This window comes from Bufo bufo, chromosome 4 (genome assembly GCF_905171765.1).
Source record: "Bufo bufo chromosome 4, aBufBuf1.1, whole genome shotgun sequence".
Lineage (NCBI taxonomy): Eukaryota > Metazoa > Chordata > Amphibia > Anura > Bufonidae > Bufo > Bufo bufo.
The window spans coordinates 477,114,718-477,132,683 of NC_053392.1; the positions used below are offsets into that span (position 1 = coordinate 477,114,718).

Here is a 17,966-nt window from a genome sequence, read left to right on the forward strand (position 1 = left end):
TGCAGGGATCAGCAGCCTTCGGCACTCCAGCTGCTGTGAAACTACAACTCCCAGCATGCAAACTTAACTTGGCTGTTCTTGTAACTCCCACAGAAGGGAAAGCAGGATTCTGGGAGTTGTAGTTTCAGACCAGCTGGAGCGCCAGAGGTTACTGATCCTTGCTCTACTGTTTTCTCAACTCCCATAGAAATAAATAGAGAGCTCAGCACTTGTGTGGCAAAACTGTATCATCCTTTCTTTTCTTTCCTAGTGGGCAGTGCTGACCTGTGGCCATTGCTTCTGCAATGAATGTGTAGCGATCATCATTGAGCAGTATAGTGTTGGTACAAGAAGAAGTGCTATCAAATGTGCTATTTGCAGACAGACAACGTCCCACAAAGAGATTTCTTATGTGTTCACAAGTGAGGCTGCAAGCGAAGAGAAGGACATTCCTGTAAAGGTAAGTGTTCTTCTGTAAGAGGGGCAAGCTTTATATGTCTTGGATCAATTCGTTGGTAGGGAGACTGAGAGATATGTTTGATATAAGGCTGGGTTCACACCTGAGCGTATTCGATAAGCGCTTTTTACAGGCGTTTTTATCGGGCGTTTGTATCGGGCGTTTTTAATGGGCGGAAACAAGCAAGCGCCCATTTAGGGGTGTTGCCGCTGAAGTCTATGGGCGGGAACGCGCGACAATACGCCCCAAAGAAGCTTCAGTACTTCTTGGGGCGTAGGGCGTTTTACAGCGCGTTCGTACGCGCTGTAAAACGCTCAGGTGAGAACCATGCCCATAGGGAAACATTGGTTTTTGCCTGTTGAGCGTTTTACAGCGCGTAGGAACGCGCTGTAAAACGCTCAGGTGTGAACCCAGCCTAAGTCTAACCTCTGTAGACGTGTAACTAGATCCTACGTATATCATAGTCCACGCTACAGCCTAGCTTGTGACCTATAGGTGCAGTGTCTATGCTCTGGAGATGCAGCGCGCTGTATTCTATTCTCACAGCTTAACCTAAACATCTGGATACAATGATGGATTTTCCAATGACTGAGAACATGGAAACAACATGCTGTATGGCCATGCAGAAGCATGACTGCCAATCGGTAGTGTCAGTTTTACCCTGTCAACTTTCCCATAGACAGGGTCATGTACGCCGCTGGCCTCAGCAATGACGTGTTTCCACGGAGTACATCACCCCTGGGTCACTTGCTGCTTGGGGACACATCACCAATTAGGTTAGTCATTGGTTGCGGCAGCAAATATGACCAAATCCTGGCGGAAGTTGACAGCTAGAACCAGGAGTCCATTAAATGGAGCCGGAACAGAGCAGAGGGAAGCAGGTGAATATGGATCTCTGCATAGGGACTATTGCCAAAACAAATAAATACAGGAAAACCCCTTAAAACAAATTCGACATGATGTGTTCATTTGTGTGAAGTATGTAGAACATATAATATCCTGGACATCATGGTAGTACAGCATTAACCCTTATGGCTGTTGCTTCTGCTCTTTTCAGAAGACAATGCAGTGGTTGCTATAGCTACAGCATTTTTGTCAGATTTCCAGATTTTTTTATATACAGTTGAGCTTTCTAATCATTTGCAGAGGACCTGGAAAGCCATCAATAGCTGTCTCTACAGCAACCAGAGTAGGAGTCTGGAGTAGCGCAGAGCCTAAGTGTACGGCGGCAGCATTGAGTTGGTGGTGATCTAACAAAATGAGAAAATCGATTAACCTGCAAAGTGTTTCTGTTGGCTTATTAACAAACGTTCTAGGAAGAGAGTCCTTTTAAAGTACCCAACTCAATAATGTGAATGACTGGGATACTGTTGCGGTGCAAACTATTGGCTGGGACGGCCTAATGCTTCTTGAGCTGGACATGCACATCAGATAAATGTACGCCAAGACTGCCTGAATTTCTGATATGTATGGGGGCCTTCCAACTCTCCTCCTACGACAGTTGTTGTCCATGCTACACATATTGGTGACCTATCATCAGCGAGTGTTCAACCTTCAAGTTTTCTAAGGTTGCCCCCGCTGTGCCCCCCGTTCTGGTTTCCCGCCTGGTATGTAAATCCATACCATCGGTACAGGGAGGAGGAGACAGCCCTGTTTCTCAAGGGGTGTCTCCTTCTCCCTGGCTGTGATCTGCCCAATCGCAGCGGAGAGCATCACAGCTTTTTTTTCCTCCCTGGCTGTTACGCTATCACATGCCATTACTATGCCCTACCCTGCCAGCTATTTATATGGTAATGTCAGGGCCAGTGAAAGGTCCTCTTTAAGCCTTCAATTGCATATACATTAAAAGAAAGATTCTACATAAAGGTGCAACCTATGATCTAATAAAGGGCATGCCTTTAATTAGCAGGGTCACCCTTACCAGGCGTTGTGCCTGGTTTAAATAGGGTTGCTACTTCTGGCAAATGGCCTTTAAAGTGTACGCTTAAAGGGCTTGTCCAGGATTTTTATATTGATCGCGTATCCTCAGGATAGGCCACCAAACTTTGATTGGCGTTGGTCCAAAATTCTGTACCCCAGCTGTTCCAAAGTAGTTCTGGCGCTGTAAATAAATCTTGAACAGCTCCATCCATCATGTAGTGGACCATTCACTTCAGTGGGAGCAGCTCTGCAGTTACTTGCTCCATCCAATACACCGTGAATGGAGCTGTGTCAGTCCAGCCCCAGAGCTACTTCAGAACAACTGATCAGTAGGGGGTTTGCAGAGTGTCGGACACCTGCCGATCAGATATTGATGGGGAGGGGGCATCATTATTAATATCCTGGAAAACCTTTTAATGGTTTTTACAAAGAAGCACTGATCTTCTCAAAGAGAATGTTTGTTTTATTGCAGAGGTCTTGGAATAAATATGTCCTTCTAACAAATCTCATTCTATTTGTTTTTAAAGGGGAGCCATTCCACAAAAGTTGAGGCAGTTGTCAGAACTCTTATGAAAATCCAAACTTTGGATCCAGGTGCAAAATCTTTGGTCTTTTCAACAGTAAGTGTCTACTGAATTTAAGTTAGGACCTGTTCTATGACAGACAGTACCACGTGATTCATTTTCAACCAGTCAGCTGCGCAGATAGAGATCATGTGATACCTGTTGCGACTACTTAGGACCTTTCTTAATATGCACCCCAGTTTAGAGGGTATAATTTTACCCACTAGTAGAAGTAGGTTAAAGGCGTATTCCCATCTCAGACAATGGTTGTTTTCTTAAAATGGTTATTGACCAGGTCAGTACTGTGCACAAGCTGAAGAGTCCTCGGATTCAGGAGTTCCCTGCTGTCAGGATAATGTGTGACTTAGAAGCGCAAGTGGATAATGTGGTGATGTTTGGGAAAATGAAGCATTACTGGAGAAATGATGCGCTTCCCTTGATTTTCCTTCTCTGCTACCTCAGTAATACTTCTTAGTTAAAGCAGTAATATTTGCAACGCTAATATACTTCACTTATGTCATTTCTCATTTGACTCCAGTGGCAGGATGTATTGGATATTATTGCAAAAGCACTGCAAGACAATGGCATGGTGTTCTCACAGATCAATGGGATCCAGAAGTTTCAGGTACTGAAAACTCCATACTGCTTTGCGGTGAGATGGAATAAAGGTTATAGGGAGAAGAAGCTGAACTAGCTTTATCAGGATAGTTCAGCTGAATGTATTAGCGATCCATTGATTCATTCTGGAGAAAAGTACTTTTAATCCATATGCAAATGAGCAATTAAGTGCACCAAGGATAGGCCCAGGTCACTCTGTGCACCCTTGCTCCTCCTGCTTTCTCTGCCAGCCTCCTCCTATTCTTGATTGACCCGTGCCAGTCGAGATGAATATGGGGAATGTGGCTTTGTCAATCAAGAAGGAGATAGAGGGACTGGCAGAGGAAGTAGGAGGAGCAAGATACAGGGTGTCATGGGCCCGCCTTCAGTGCACTCAATCCCTCATTTGCATATGGATCCAGAGTGAAGCAATGGATCGAAAAGTGAAAGGTATCAAAACATTCTGCTGAGCTAGCCCTACGAGACATTGTGGGAGATTTATCAAACTGGTGTAAGGTAGAACTGGCTTAGCTGCCCATAGCAACCAATCAGAGTCCACCTTTCATTTTCCAAAGGAATTCTGAAAAATGAAAGGTGGAATCTGATTGGTTGCTATGGGCAACTAAGTCAGTTCTCCTTTACACCAGTCTGATCAATCTCCCCCCTTGTGCTTGGTTTAACACTGAATTTTCTGGTGACAGATTCACGTTAAAAATGATTGGAAATGGAAATCCTGGGTGCAAACTCCCACAAAGGATCACAGGTCTCATTTCTAATTTTAAAAGGATTGTCCAGCTTTAAAGAGAGCATGCATGACCGTTGTCGGTAGGAGACCTGTTTAAAACTTTTCCTTCTCAGTGATGCTGATACTAAGAACAAACGTAAAAGAAAGTTTAATCGGACATTTGCTGCTACAGCCATCTCTGGAGTAACCCCTTTCCTCCTCTTCCCTTTAGGGATAGCTGTAGTATACATTCAGAGGGGAGCGGTTGTGGAGCACTCATTGCCGAGAGCACGTCAGCATTAGGAAACACCCAATGGGTATTTTCTGTAGCAGCGCAGCAGATTAAGGCCCCTTTCACGCGAGTTTTCCGTGCCGAGGCAATACGTGAAGTGAACGCATAGCACCCGCACTGAATCCTGACCCATTCATTTCAATGGGTCTGTGCACATTTTTTTTTAACGCATGAGTTCTGCGTTGCGTGAGAATCTCGGCATGTTCTGTATTCTGCATTTTTCACACAGCCCTTGCCCCAAACAAATAAATGGGGCTTCAGTGAAAAACGCATCGCATCCGGATGCAGTCCAAGTGCAATGCGTTTTTCACTGATGGTTACTAGGAGATGTTGTTTGTAAACCTTCAGTTTTTTTCTCGCATGTGAAAAGCGCATCAAAACTGATCGCACCCGCACGATAAAAACTGAAACACTGAACGGAATTGCAGGTAAAACTGACTGAACTTGCTTGCGAAATGGTGAGAGTTTCACGGAACGCATCCTGACACAATCCATATCGTTCGTAAAGGCCTCTATCACATGAGTGTTACGGATTCTCACAGGGTCTGTTCAGGGAAAAACGAATGCTTTTGCACACAAGTTCAGTCCGTTTTGTCTGCGATTGCATTCAGTGTTTCCGTTTTTTCGCGCGGATGCAAAAGCATCAGTTTTTCCCCAAACAGATCCTTAAATCCTTAACAGATTATTTGTGTAAAAGAGGCATAAAACTTCTCTTTCTTTGTGATGTTAATACTAAGAATATACAGAAAGGTAAGTTTACCTAGCACTAGATAGACCTGGAGACCTACTGTATCATCAGTTTTCAGGGTAGAAACTGCTGACAGACTCTCTTTAACTGCTTCATTACCAGGCGATTTTCCTTTTTGCACTCCCTGCCTTTCCTGAGCAATGTCTTTATTTTTCTGTTTGTATAGCTGTGTGAGGGCTTATTTTTTGTGTGGAACAAGTTGTACTTTGTAATGGCACCATTTAATATTGCTTACGATGTACTGGGAAACTGAAAAAAATGCTAAATGTAGGAACTGGGAAAAACACTGTCCCGTCCCCTTCCCCACCCGCTCCACGCCCACAATTTTAGAACTGTCATGAGCAGGGCGAAGTTGCAGATAGCAGCACAATTAACCGTTGCACCTCCACCTGCGCCTGAAATAGTCCTAATATAGGCGTGTTTCAGCTTAGTAAATGACCCCCTTAGTCTCTGGGTCCGCTGGCAGTTTATTTTTATACATCAGCAGTGATTGGCTGCAAGGGACCATTCGACCTTTGGCTTTGAAATAGCCAAACATTTAATAGACCATGTTCACATGCATGTTTCCGAGGCAGAAACCCGAGGCTGACCTTTGGATTTAGGACATACCGTGAGGAACCGAAGTATTTGAACACCCTGCGATTTTGCAAGTTCTCCCACTTAGAAATCATGGAGGGGTCTGAAATTCACATTGTAGGTGCATTCCCACTCGGAGAGACAGAATAAAAAAATAAAAAAAATAAGGAAATCACAAATGATTTTTAAAGAATTTATTTCTCTTGCACTGCTGAACAAAGGTATTTGAACACCTGAGAAACAGCAAGAATTGTGGCTCTCAAAGACCTGTTACTGTGCCTTTAAAAAGTCCACCTCTACTCCACTCATTAATCTAACTTAGTAGCACCTGTCTGAGACACCTGTCCACTCCGCAGTCAGACGCCAACTACTACCATGGGCAAGACCAAAGAGCTGTCAAAAGACACCAGAGACAAAACTGTGGACCTCCACAAGGCTGGAAAGGGCTACGGGGCGATTGCCAAGCAGCTTGGTGAAAATAGATCAACTGTTGGAGCAATTGTTAGAAAATGGAAGAGGCTAAAGACGACTGTCAGTCTCCCTCGGACTGGGGCTCCATGCAAGATCTCACCATCTCACCTCGTGGGGTATCACTGATGATAAGAAAGGTGAGGAATCAGCCCAGAACTACAAGGGAGGAGCTGGTCAATGACATGAAGAGAGCTGGCACCACAGTTTCAAAGGTCACTGTCGGTAGAACACGTCATGGTTTCAAATCATGCATTGCACGGAAGGTTCCCCTGCTCAAGTCATCACATGTCCAGGCCCGTCTGAAGTTTGCCAATGACCATCTGGATGATCCAGAGGAGGCATGGGAGAAAGTCATGTGGTCAGATGAGACCAAAGTAGAACTTTTTGGTCTACACTTCACTCGTCGTGTTTGGAGGAAAAAGAAGGACGCGTTGCATCCCAAGAACACCATCCCCACTGTGAAGCATGGGGGTGTTAACATCATGCTTTGGGGGTACTTTTCTGGGAAGGGGACAGGACGACTGCACTGTATTAAGGAGAGGATGAATGGGGCCATTTATTGTGAGATTTCTGGGTCTATCTAAACAAAATGAACATAGCCATAGTTGAGAATGGGCTTTTTCCTTTTTGTTTAATTGATACATATGTAGCAGCAAAGAAAAATAGCCTGACAACCCCTTTTAGTTTATTTGTACATGCAAGATTAGTTTACATTGCATTAGAAGTTCTTGAAATGTTCTCCACAACCAAAGTACCAAGGTTAAATTGTAGCATTAAAAGAATCTTTGTATCTACTGCTCTTGAGTTTTCAACATTTTTACACTTAGGCCTCTTTTATACGAGGGTAATGAAGCTCGCACCATTTTGCAAGCAAGTTCAGTCAGTTTTGTCTAGGATTGTGTTCAGTTGTTCAGGTTTTTCCGCGCGGGTGCAATGCGTTTTGATGCGTTTTTCACGTGCGTTTACAAACAACATCTCTTAGCAACCATCAGTGAAAAACTCGCAAGTGCTTGAGGATGCAATGCGTTTTTCACTGAAGACCCATTCACTTCTATGGGGCCAGGGCTGCGTGAAAAATGCAGAATATAGAACATGCTGCGTTTTTCACGCAACGCAGAACTGATGCGTGAAAAAAAACGCTCATGTACACAGACCCATTGAAATGCACATCACTCATTGCACCCGTGCGGAAAACTCGCTCGTGTGAAAGAGGCCTTAGGGCGTTTGAGGTTGCTGCATGGAGCGGTTCTGTCATATTGATGGATTAACATGTAAGACATGAATCATCAGGTACAGTTGATATAGAAATTGGTGAAGCCTCTGCACATAATCCATCAGAGAGTGAAGAATAGCACACAACGTGGTGGAGCGTTTTACTGCTCCATTGTTGGCACAACCTCATGACAACTGGTTGAGTAACTTTCGAGTAATACGTCACATTCTACCCATTACTTTATTAACTGGATTTGTGTTTCTTCCTGACCAGGAAAATCTTTCAGCATTTAAATATGATCCTAAGATCAACATTTTACTTCTTCCATTACACACGGGATCCAATGGGCTGAACATTATTGAGGCTACACATGTGTTGTTGGTGGAGCCTATTTTAAACCCAGCACATGAACTTCAGGCAATAGGTCGTGTGCACAGAATTGGCCAAAAAAAGTAGGTATTAGGGCTTTTATTCAACACATTCAGTATGTATGGTTTGCAGTTCCTTCTGATTATAACAATAGACCTTGTTTCATGTCTTGTAAATCAAGTTGGTTCTCTAAATGAAACCACAGTGGAAGTGCATATTAAAGAGAATCTGCCACTTAAAAATAAAAAAATAAAAATTAGAGGGTCACTGTACTTTCAAAAAACTTTTGACACCTTTTGATCGGTGGAGGTCCAGGAGCCGAGACCCCACCAATCTCTAGAACGAGTGAAGAGAAGCACTTAGCCTGTTCCCTCTCCATACTGAAGGACAGGAAGCAAGACGGACTCAATCGAAAGTCTGTAGGCCTGTGTCACTCCTGTCTCGTGCAGGAAAGATAGAGACAGCGCTAAGAGAGCGCTTTTCTCCCATCGTTCTAGAGTTCGGTGGGGGTCTTTGCCCTCAGACTCTCACTGATCAAAATTTTTGATATGTCCCTATAACATATCAAATGTTTTCTGAAAGCACAGTAACTCTTTAGAGGGCTATTCTTGTTCTAACACAGCATAGGGGATAACTATGAGATCGGTGGGGGTCCTACCACTGGGATCCTCACGGGAACGGGGGCCCCGTACTCTCTGGCGCCCCCTGAAATGGATGGAGGGGCTGGTCGGAAAAAGCACGCAGTCGCACCATTCATTTTTATGGAAGCGCCACAGATAGCAGAGTACCGCGCTCACACTCTGGCATCACAGAGGTCTTTGGGTGCCATTTAGCAGGTGCAAAAACACCCAGTGAAGCACAGTACTATCAGATGTGTTTTACTAGAGTGGCCTGTCTTTTGTAAAAAGCAGTGTCTCAATGCAAATTTTTTCATTAGTGAGTCTTTAAACTCTTCTTCACTCATAATTATTGTTTTTGAAAATGGATCATGGATGACATTTTTATATGTAAGGCTACTTTCACACCAGCATTTTTGCTGGATCCGTCATGGATCAGCAAAAACAGATCTCAATAGCGGAAAGGGAAAGCGCAGATGTGAAAGTAGCCTTAGTCTTTACAAAAATGTGGAAAGAATTCAGATCAGATCTTCTACCTTTGTTTCAGGGCTACAATTGTGCATCGATTTCTAATTAAAGCAACAATTGAGGAAAGAATGCAAGCAATGCTAAAGACTGTCGACAGGAGGTATTTGTAATTTATTATTTTAACAAGGTTGTCCACTCCTTTTTATATTGATGACCTAGCTGTAGGATAGGCAAACAATATTTTATCAGCGAGGGTCCTACTCCCAGCACCCCCACTAATCGGCGGTTTGGGAGTAGCTCCGGCGCCAGAACTACACAGCTTTGTCCACGTGGGGGCAGCACTGAAGTAAGCAGCTTTGTCCACTACACAATGGATGGAACTGTGTAGTTTTGGGCACAGTGTAAAATTTTAAAAAAAGACACACTCTCCTATGATGTTTCGTGAACATGCACATCCTTGTGGAGGGCCAATAAATGGCCTCAGTAGTCACATGCTGTTCTTCTTGCATCACTGCTGAGCCCAATGATTGGCCTTCAGAAATGGCGTGTGTTAATAGGACTTCTGGTCCAGCAGAGATGGGAACTCAGGGCCAATCCTGGAACACTTTGAATTGTTTAGTGTGTGTATTTTTATTTATTTTTTTATAATTTTACACCGTGCCCAGCCACCTGGAAATTTTTACTCTTGGACAACCCCTTTCCTATCCAGTCGCACCTAGTGTACTGACTTCATATACAGTTTGGTCAAAAAATATTTGCCTGCTTTCATGCGCTTTGTAATACTGCATATTTATCTGTTCTCTATTCAGTTAAATGTAATATTTATCAAAGAGAATCATATAGAAACATAAGTATTTCCTGAAGGGAGATAAATTGTTAAAACATTTTAGTCTGCAGTGGCCTGGAGAGCCATTTCTTAAAGTGTATTTCGCTGTCAGGGTGTTGTAGTGTTTTTTTTTTTCTTTTTTGTAACCCTTGCAAAAAACCCTGAAAAAACTATAAATCAGTTAAGTAGAACTACAACAAAATCTAAATCTGGCCAAGAAGCAATCCGCTATGTCCTGGTGCTGAATAGCCAGAAGTGTCTGTTGGATAAAATTACTTCAAGGGTAAAGTTTATCCAGGGAGTCACAGAACATTGAAAGGAAATATGAATGATTGAGAGTGGCAAATATTCAATAATCTGAAAAACTGGATGTTAATAATTAGACTTTGAATTGATGTGCATTGTAAAACGCTATCTCCCCATTTGTCTAAACATCAGCATTAAAGGGGTTGTCCACCCACGGGGCCTTTTGGGCAGGGGAGCGAATCACACTTACCTGATCCCTTCCGCTGAGTTCCAGCGCCTGCGCTGTCCCCGCATCAATATCTGGTTTGACGCATCTCATGCAGCCTCTGCAGTCAATGACTGACTGCAGTGGTGATGCGTTCCCCACGTGTCACATGACCCACTGCCATGACGCATTGGAAACCCAGCAGCAGGGATTCGGTAAGTGTGGTTCCTTCTGCAGGTCCAGCCTTGCTGAGGGAGGGCGTTTAGGGGTCTGCCTGAGGGTGGGACAGCCCCTCTAAAGGAGTATTCCCATCATAGGCATTTTTGGCATATCCACAGGATATGTCATAAATATCAGGTCGGTGTAGCTCCCACCTTTGGGGTTCAGTTCACTAATTCTTGGCCGCACCATTCTCCAAACACTTCAGTGGGAGAGATGGTCCTTTAGATTAAAGTTTATAGGAGTTAGGACTCTTATGTAACACCTATAGACTTCAATGGAGAGTGCTGCATATATGTGCAACCACCTCTCCATTGAAGGGTCAAGGGACCCTATTCTCATCACAAATGTCTCCTTTTGTGACCATTTCAGGCAGCAAAATCCAACGTTTTGTAAAATAATTGCAATGAGGAATTGAAACGCAAATCATCACTTATTATTTTTCCATTGTTTTAACTAGAATGTTTTAATTTGTTCACATTTGCTTTTCAGTCATACGAGTACATCGATGAAACAGTCTGAAGCGTCCGTCCTGACTGTAGCTGACCTCGCCGACCTGTTTACAGAGGAGAGAGAACTCGAATAACCTGCCACCAAGAGACATTCCCTGAGCAGAGCACCTTTAGCATTTTCTCTGTAGTATGCACTTCTAGGACTACCAGGGACTGTGGGCATAATACAAAGTGCTGTAACTGTGTTCCCTGGAGAAATCTGTTTCTTATGTTTGTACTGGTGAAATGTTATAAACACACAGTCTTCTAGCAATATTTTCTATTCTGTGGACTTTTCGTAAGTCCGCAGCGCAAACTTGCTTTTTATGTAATAATAACGTAAAGGGCTCTGTGCTCTTTAATAAAATCTTCTGTGCCCGTTTTAACTAAGCCTAAGTGTGCAACAGGGAAGGAGAGTATTACAAAGGGATGTTAGATCACAAATGAAATTCCTGAAACATTGTATCTATTTATTTATTCAAGTGATACAAGAGCTTAGGAACAAATCTGTAATGTATTAGTCATAGATGTTAAAGCTCTTATGCTATAGCATTTATGAAGGATGACTAACCTCTTCCCGTCCTAATAGACTGTGCCACTTTCCACATGGAGAATGTGAGCCACTAGTGGAAACTTCAGTGTGACAACCAGTTTGGTGAAGACTTACCAGAATTCTAAAAGTGGCCATACACATTAAATGAACATCGGCTGAACCCCTATAGTTTTGGTGGGACCAACTGACCAATATGTATGGAAAGTGTCCTAACGTAATGGCCTATGTCACGGGAAAAAGGAACAGGCATGTTGGATTTCATGGGAAATAAACCACTGCTAGATGTGTCTGGCAGCAGTTTATTTACTTTTGAGAGCACATTCATGTTCAGCCGAGACACGGTGCATGTGTATGTGAAGTTTGGAATGTTCAGTGGACTTTCTTAGATCTTCAGATTATCTTGAACACACCCCCACCTGAGGTAGTTACCGAATGGCAACAACTGTGCTCGTGAGTATGTCTGGAACGGACATGACTATCCTGACCTACACATCTGTATTCACTGCCAGGAATGTAGTCAAAACAGACAGAAGTACCAGGGATGATCCAAGACATAACCATAAAATGAAGCTGAGGTCCAGTCAATCTTAAATCTGAAGAAGCAATGCAACTCAACTGGGGTTGAGATGTAGCAAAAGTTTGTAACTATGATCAGGAACATACAGTGCAAAAAATACCAAACGCAGGTAGGGGCAGTAACCTGAGATCTAAGGTGACCTGTTCCATTTAATGTAACCTCCTGCAATAACATCATTGTGCTGCACAAGTTGCCATAGCAAGCAGATGTGACAGAACATGGAGAAATATGTCTGGCCTGAGGATACAGACTGGAGGTGACCACTTGTTAAAAAGTCTCTCTCAGCATGGTCAACCCTATTAAACCATGTTTTTAAGCAGCAGCATTCCCGTGATTTGAGCATTTTTATTTTTATGCAAATAAGCTGCCATAAGCCTTGGAGCACTGCTATTCAAACGCCCATCTCATCTGGGCACCCCTCCCCCCTCTCTATAATTGAGAGGTCTAGACATCTCATCTAACCCTCTATTGTTGCTCCTCAGCCACCCATCCCAGTAGTGTATCACCATAACATAACACATTGCCCCACTTATGTTCCCCCTCCAAGGAAACTGTTGGTGACATAATGGTCTTATAATTATAATGTAACAAGAAGTCATTAGTGGTCCACAGAGAGAACAAGAGAGGATCTCTTCTGCCATACATTGTTCACTATGCTTCCACCATTAAGTGCTGGAACCCACATGTAATCTACAGCACATTAGCTAATCATGCATTCCCACTGATTACATGCAGGTCCCGGCACTCATTGGTGGCAGCAGAGCGAGTGCTGTACGGGGAAGGAGAACATACTTGCCTCCTGATCCTCCTAGTTATGCTCTTGTTCTCTGTGCAAAGTTCCTGGACCACCATTGACATGTACAGCATTGTTGGACGTGACTTGATGCCCAGCACCATACATGTATAGCGGGCTATTTGGGTGCACACAGATTCTGTACATGCCTGATCAGTGGCAGGGGCACAGCTGTTTCTGACAGCTGGGTCCCTGCTGTAACCGCTGGCATTGGTGAAAACTCCAATGCTGGCAGACTAACCCCTTAGATTGTGACATCTAAGGCTGGGTTCAGACCTGAGCGTATTCGATATGCGCTTTTTACAGGCGCTTTTGTCGGGCGTTTGTATCGGGCGTTTTTTTAATGGGCGGAAACAAGCAAACGCCCATTTAGGCGCGTTCCCGCTGAAGTCTATGGGTGGGAACACGCGACAATACGCCACAAAGAATCTCCTGTACTTCTTGAGGCATAGGGCGTTTTACAGCACGTTCGTACGCACTGTAAAATGCTTAGGTGAGAACCATGCCCTTCGGGAAACATTGGTTTTTGCCTGTTGAGCGTTTTACAGCGCGTAGGAACGCGCTGTAAAACGCTCAGGTCTGAACCCAGCCTAAGGGGTTTACAGAAGGAGTGAGCTCCTTCTTTCAGCCCATGCGGGGTGCCAATGGCTGATAAGGGAGACAGTGAAAGAAACCTGTGAGGCCCAGCCCCCAAGCTGGGTCTCGTAGGTAATCTGTCAGGATAAAACTGCCATTTCGAATGCAGTATAATACAGCATGTATTGTAATGCATTGGAAAAGGGATCAGACCCTTTAAGTGCCATAATGGGACAAAAATTATAAGTAAAAAATAATGCTTCTCTAAAAATAAAAGTTAAAAAGTTTCAAGTAAAAAAGCGCCCCTTTTCCCTCATCAAGCCATTTAGAATAATAAAAAAATAGGTTATAGGTATCACCGCATCCAAAACGACCAGCTCGAAAAAAAAAAATTGCATGATCTACCCGTCAGGTGAGTGCCCTAAAAAAAAGAACACCATTTTTTGATCACCTTGTGTCACCGCCAGCTCGCTGAGAAGGTCTGGCAGGCGTTCTTCTGTACCTCTTGCATCATGATCTTTGTTTTGGTTTCACTTTGTCATCTCCTTTCCTTCTCCCAGCTGTCATCTATTTACACTGATTGCCTCCCTTGATATTCCCTCCAATACTGCCTCACTTTGTGGTTTATACTACTTCCTGGATTGTGTTCACTGCTGGAGGCTGCAACTGCTGATTCCTCAGATAAGTCTTTTTCCCTTTATTTGTGTTTCCTTGCTGGCTTGATTCTAGGTGACCCTGACTCCGTCCGTATTAAGTGCAGGGAGCCGGTGGTCGTGTCCCCTCACTATTATAGGGTTTTCAGGTGTCACACAGTCTAGGTACGAGGGCATGCAATCGTCTACCATAAAGACCTTTGCATGGGCATAGCAGTCAGGGAGAGCTCTAGGGGTTTTATAGGGCTCACCCATATGTTCCTTAGTTTGGGATCAAGTCAGTCGGATGTTTATTTATAACTTCCAGTTTTCTGAAACACCATCCGTGACATTTTGCCTTGCTCGAAAGCATAATATCGAGCAATTAAAAAGTACTATGTACCCCAAAATGGTACCAATTAAAACTGCAACTCATCCTGCAAAAAATAAGCCTTCACACAAGACCATCGTCAGAAAATGTTTTTAAAGGGAGTCTCTGTCACCTAATCTGAACCTTTTAGACCGCCCAGATCAGGTTATAGACTCCTGTGCCCTCATTACAATGGTACCTTTATTTGTGCTGTCCCTCGCCGAGATCTTCCAAAAAAGACTTTTAAAACATATGCTAATGAGGTTCGGCAAGTGCCCAGGGGCGGCGTTACTGCAGCAAGTGCCCAGGCCCCTTCGGCGATGTGCCCAGAAAACCACACCTATTTCACCCCTCTGGCCCGCCTTCCTTTCCTTTTTGTAATTATTATTATATTTATTGCCCGGGGACCAACATCTTTAGTTGACTCAGACTACCTGCCTAAATCTGGGTGCATGCCACTTTCGCAAGTCACAAAATCTGGTATTTTAATTCAGTTCCATTGACGTGAATGGAATTGAGCTGTAATATCACATATTACCTGTGAACAGGTGTGGTGCTGTTTTACTAGAAGACCACCATGTTTTATTACAAGCGAGGGGTAGGATACTGGGCCAAAGGGGGTAACTCTAAATTGTTTTAGCAATCTTTTCAATTTTGTCAGTTGTCCTTCCCAACTTTTTTGCCTTACCATCTTTATGGTTGATGAAATCCTTCTCTTTGAAAGTCTCCAATTTTACAAGTAATTGTTAAATGTCTTGGTTATTAAATTCTGCTTTTACACAAGGTCAAGTGAACTATTTTTCAATGTATTATTCTTAAAATCAGTTACAGCAAAGTCCAGATTTAACATTTTACTGTTGGTTTTCCATTTAAAGCAGGGGTGCACAACGTATGGCTGGGGGGCTACATGCTATCCTCGATACCACTTTGTGTGGCCCCCAACCATCTTGTAACAGACATGTATGTCTATGTCTTGTGGCTGCTCACATGTACCTTTCATGTATTCTCCAATTACCGTAGATGGGAGTACTAGAAGTGTAAATAGACATTTATGGTATGTACTGGATGTTCAATATGCCATAAATACAGTATTTCAGTTGATAATACCCATTTGTTTTATTTTTGGCCCTTGAAATTGGTTCAATCTGACAACATGTCCCCCAAGCAGAAAAGGTTTTGCACCCCTGCTTTAAAAACACTGTGTGCCCCCTTCCCCCTTTCCTTTGAGTGACATTGCTGGACATCTCGCCTGGCCCTGTCAATATCGTGCCTGCACCATGACTCGAAATAGCAGCGCAAGCGCAGAGGCCCTGCTACGACCGGTGCATCGCAGATCCTGACTATGCATGCGCCGCTGCACTTTCTGGTAATGATTAGGCTTTTTGAGATGACAAGTGAAGTGCACTTTAAACTCCTATCTCACCAATTGTTTAAGCACTTTGTTTTTATGAACAAATCGATTTGCTCTTGAAACTCCATTGACTTAAAAGATTCTCACAGTCTAAGGCCTCATGCACACAGCGTAGTTTCTCAATCCATTCTGCGGCCCTGTAAAAACATAGAACGTGTCCTATTCTTGTCCATTTTGTGGACAAGAATAGGACTTCTCTTTAGATGTGGGGAAAAAGAGGCTCACAACCGGGATCCATGTTTTGCAGACCCGCGATTCGCGGACTACAAAACACTTAGGGCCATGTGCATGAGGCCTAACAGTCATTATTATTTTCAATAAGAGCACCATCAGCCGATCTCACTGTTGTGAAAATCTCTTACTAGCCAAAGAGACACATTGCCCCCTAACCTCATTTATAACCAGTGATGGCCAGTTCGCAGTGTTCGCCAGCGAACACATACGATCTGCCATCTTAACTGACAAGTCCGGCGAGGCACGGGTAAGTCCTTACCTGTGCCTGTGCGCGAGCCGGTCTGAAATGAAATGCGGTCTCTGGGAGCAGGCCGTTCCGAGAACGGCCCCCGGAGGCTGTTCTCGGAACTGCCTGCTCCTGAAGACCGCATTTCATTTCCGACCGGCTCGCGCACAGGCACAGGTAAGGACTTACCCGTGCCTCGCCGGACTTGTCAGTTAAGATGGCAGATCGCATGTGTTTGCTGGCGAACTGGCCATCTCTATTTATAACATCATCTGCCTCAGCCGAGTGAAGGCTGTAGCATCCAACCAGGAGACCACTACAGGTGTCACTCTGAGAATAGTGGGGGGGCTGTGAATCAGCTGAATGCAGACACACTACACAGTGGAGCTCCGCTTACTGGACTTTCTCAGGAGCATAATCTGCCAGAATAAATGTTCATATTCACACTACTTTTGTACTGTTCTCCTCAGCCCTTACCTAGAGCTGTCAGCAGTTTAAGCTAGGTCAAAACTACTGACAGACTCCCTTTAAACTTGCTCATGTGTGATTTGTATAATTTTATAAATGTTATTGAAGTGGAAAACCAAAATCTGCTGTCTTAATATCTGATTTGTGAGCTCTTGGATTGTAACAGTTTGAAGATTGCGCACGGCCTGTTTTAAAAATATTTTTGTATAGCTTTTGAACTTGTATTATGTCACAGTATATAATATAAATGGGCAATAATTACTTAAATCGCTTCTTTAATCCTTTTTAAATAAGTGTTCCCTTTTCTATATAGTACAACCAGGCTCGGACTAGCCAACCAGGGAGTCGGGGGATTCCTTGATGGGCCCCCAGTCTCCTGCGCCCGAGATAAGATGGAGGAGTAATTATTTCTCCTTTCTCAGGAGAGATAATTATTGTAGCCACTAGGTGGCAGTATCGCACAGCGATGCAGCCTCCTACTGGTGTACATTGTACAGGAGGCCCCGCAGTATCTCAGTATCTTCTAGACTTCTGGGGCTGCTGGCTGTGAAGGAGGAGAGAAGGCTTCTGCCTCCTCCTGCCCGCCATCCTGTCAGGAAACTGTGGCTGCTGGAGAGAAGGACTCCTCTGCGGTGCTGGGCTAATTTCTCAGATGTGTGACAGTAGTGAGCCGTAGGCCCCCTTCACATGGGGGCGTCGCGGGTCAGGGCCGAATGCGTTCAGGATGCATTGCGGGAAACCCGTGCGAGTAGGCAAGCAATTGCAGTCAGTTTTGTCTGCGACTGCGTTCCGATGTTCAGTTTTTCTCGCCCATATTCCTTGGGGGACACAGGAAACCATGGGTATAGCTCTGCTCCCTAGGAGGCGTGACACTAAGCGAAAGCTGTAAGCCCCTCCTCCATCAGCTATACCCTTCAGCCTGGAGAAGAGACTGCCAGTTTTTGCTTAGTGTCCAAGGAGGCAAGACACCCCCTGCTTATGCAGGGTTGTTATCCTATGATTTTTATTTTTACGTATTTGTTGTTTTTAACTCGGTTTTTTTTTTTTTCTACCTACAGGGACAACAGAGGCGCATTAGACCCCTCTGTTTCTCCCGGGGTTGAGTTGCGCCAGTGCCGGTAATTCCGCACTGCCGCCTCCCCCAC

At 44.1% G+C, this 17,966-nt stretch overlaps 1 protein-coding gene across 1 annotated transcript in view; it reads left to right on the forward strand.

Annotated features, from left to right (window-relative positions):
* The window catches only part of SHPRH (SNF2 histone linker PHD RING helicase), a 126,160-nt gene extending 113,278 nt beyond the window's left edge, over positions 1 to 12,882 (forward strand). The window contains exons 25-31 of the mRNA XM_040429507.1: positions 251 to 439; positions 2,884 to 2,976; positions 3,458 to 3,544; positions 7,814 to 7,992; positions 9,074 to 9,154; positions 10,983 to 12,796; positions 12,847 to 12,882. Of these exons, the coding sequence (XP_040285441.1) occupies positions 251 to 439; positions 2,884 to 2,976; positions 3,458 to 3,544; positions 7,814 to 7,992; positions 9,074 to 9,154; positions 10,983 to 11,076 (723 nt within the window). The 3' untranslated portion in view covers positions 11,077 to 12,796; positions 12,847 to 12,882. The remainder of the gene's footprint in view (positions 1 to 250; positions 440 to 2,883; positions 2,977 to 3,457; positions 3,545 to 7,813; positions 7,993 to 9,073; positions 9,155 to 10,982; positions 12,797 to 12,846) is intronic.
* The last annotated feature ends 5,084 nt before the right edge of the window (positions 12,883 to 17,966 follow it).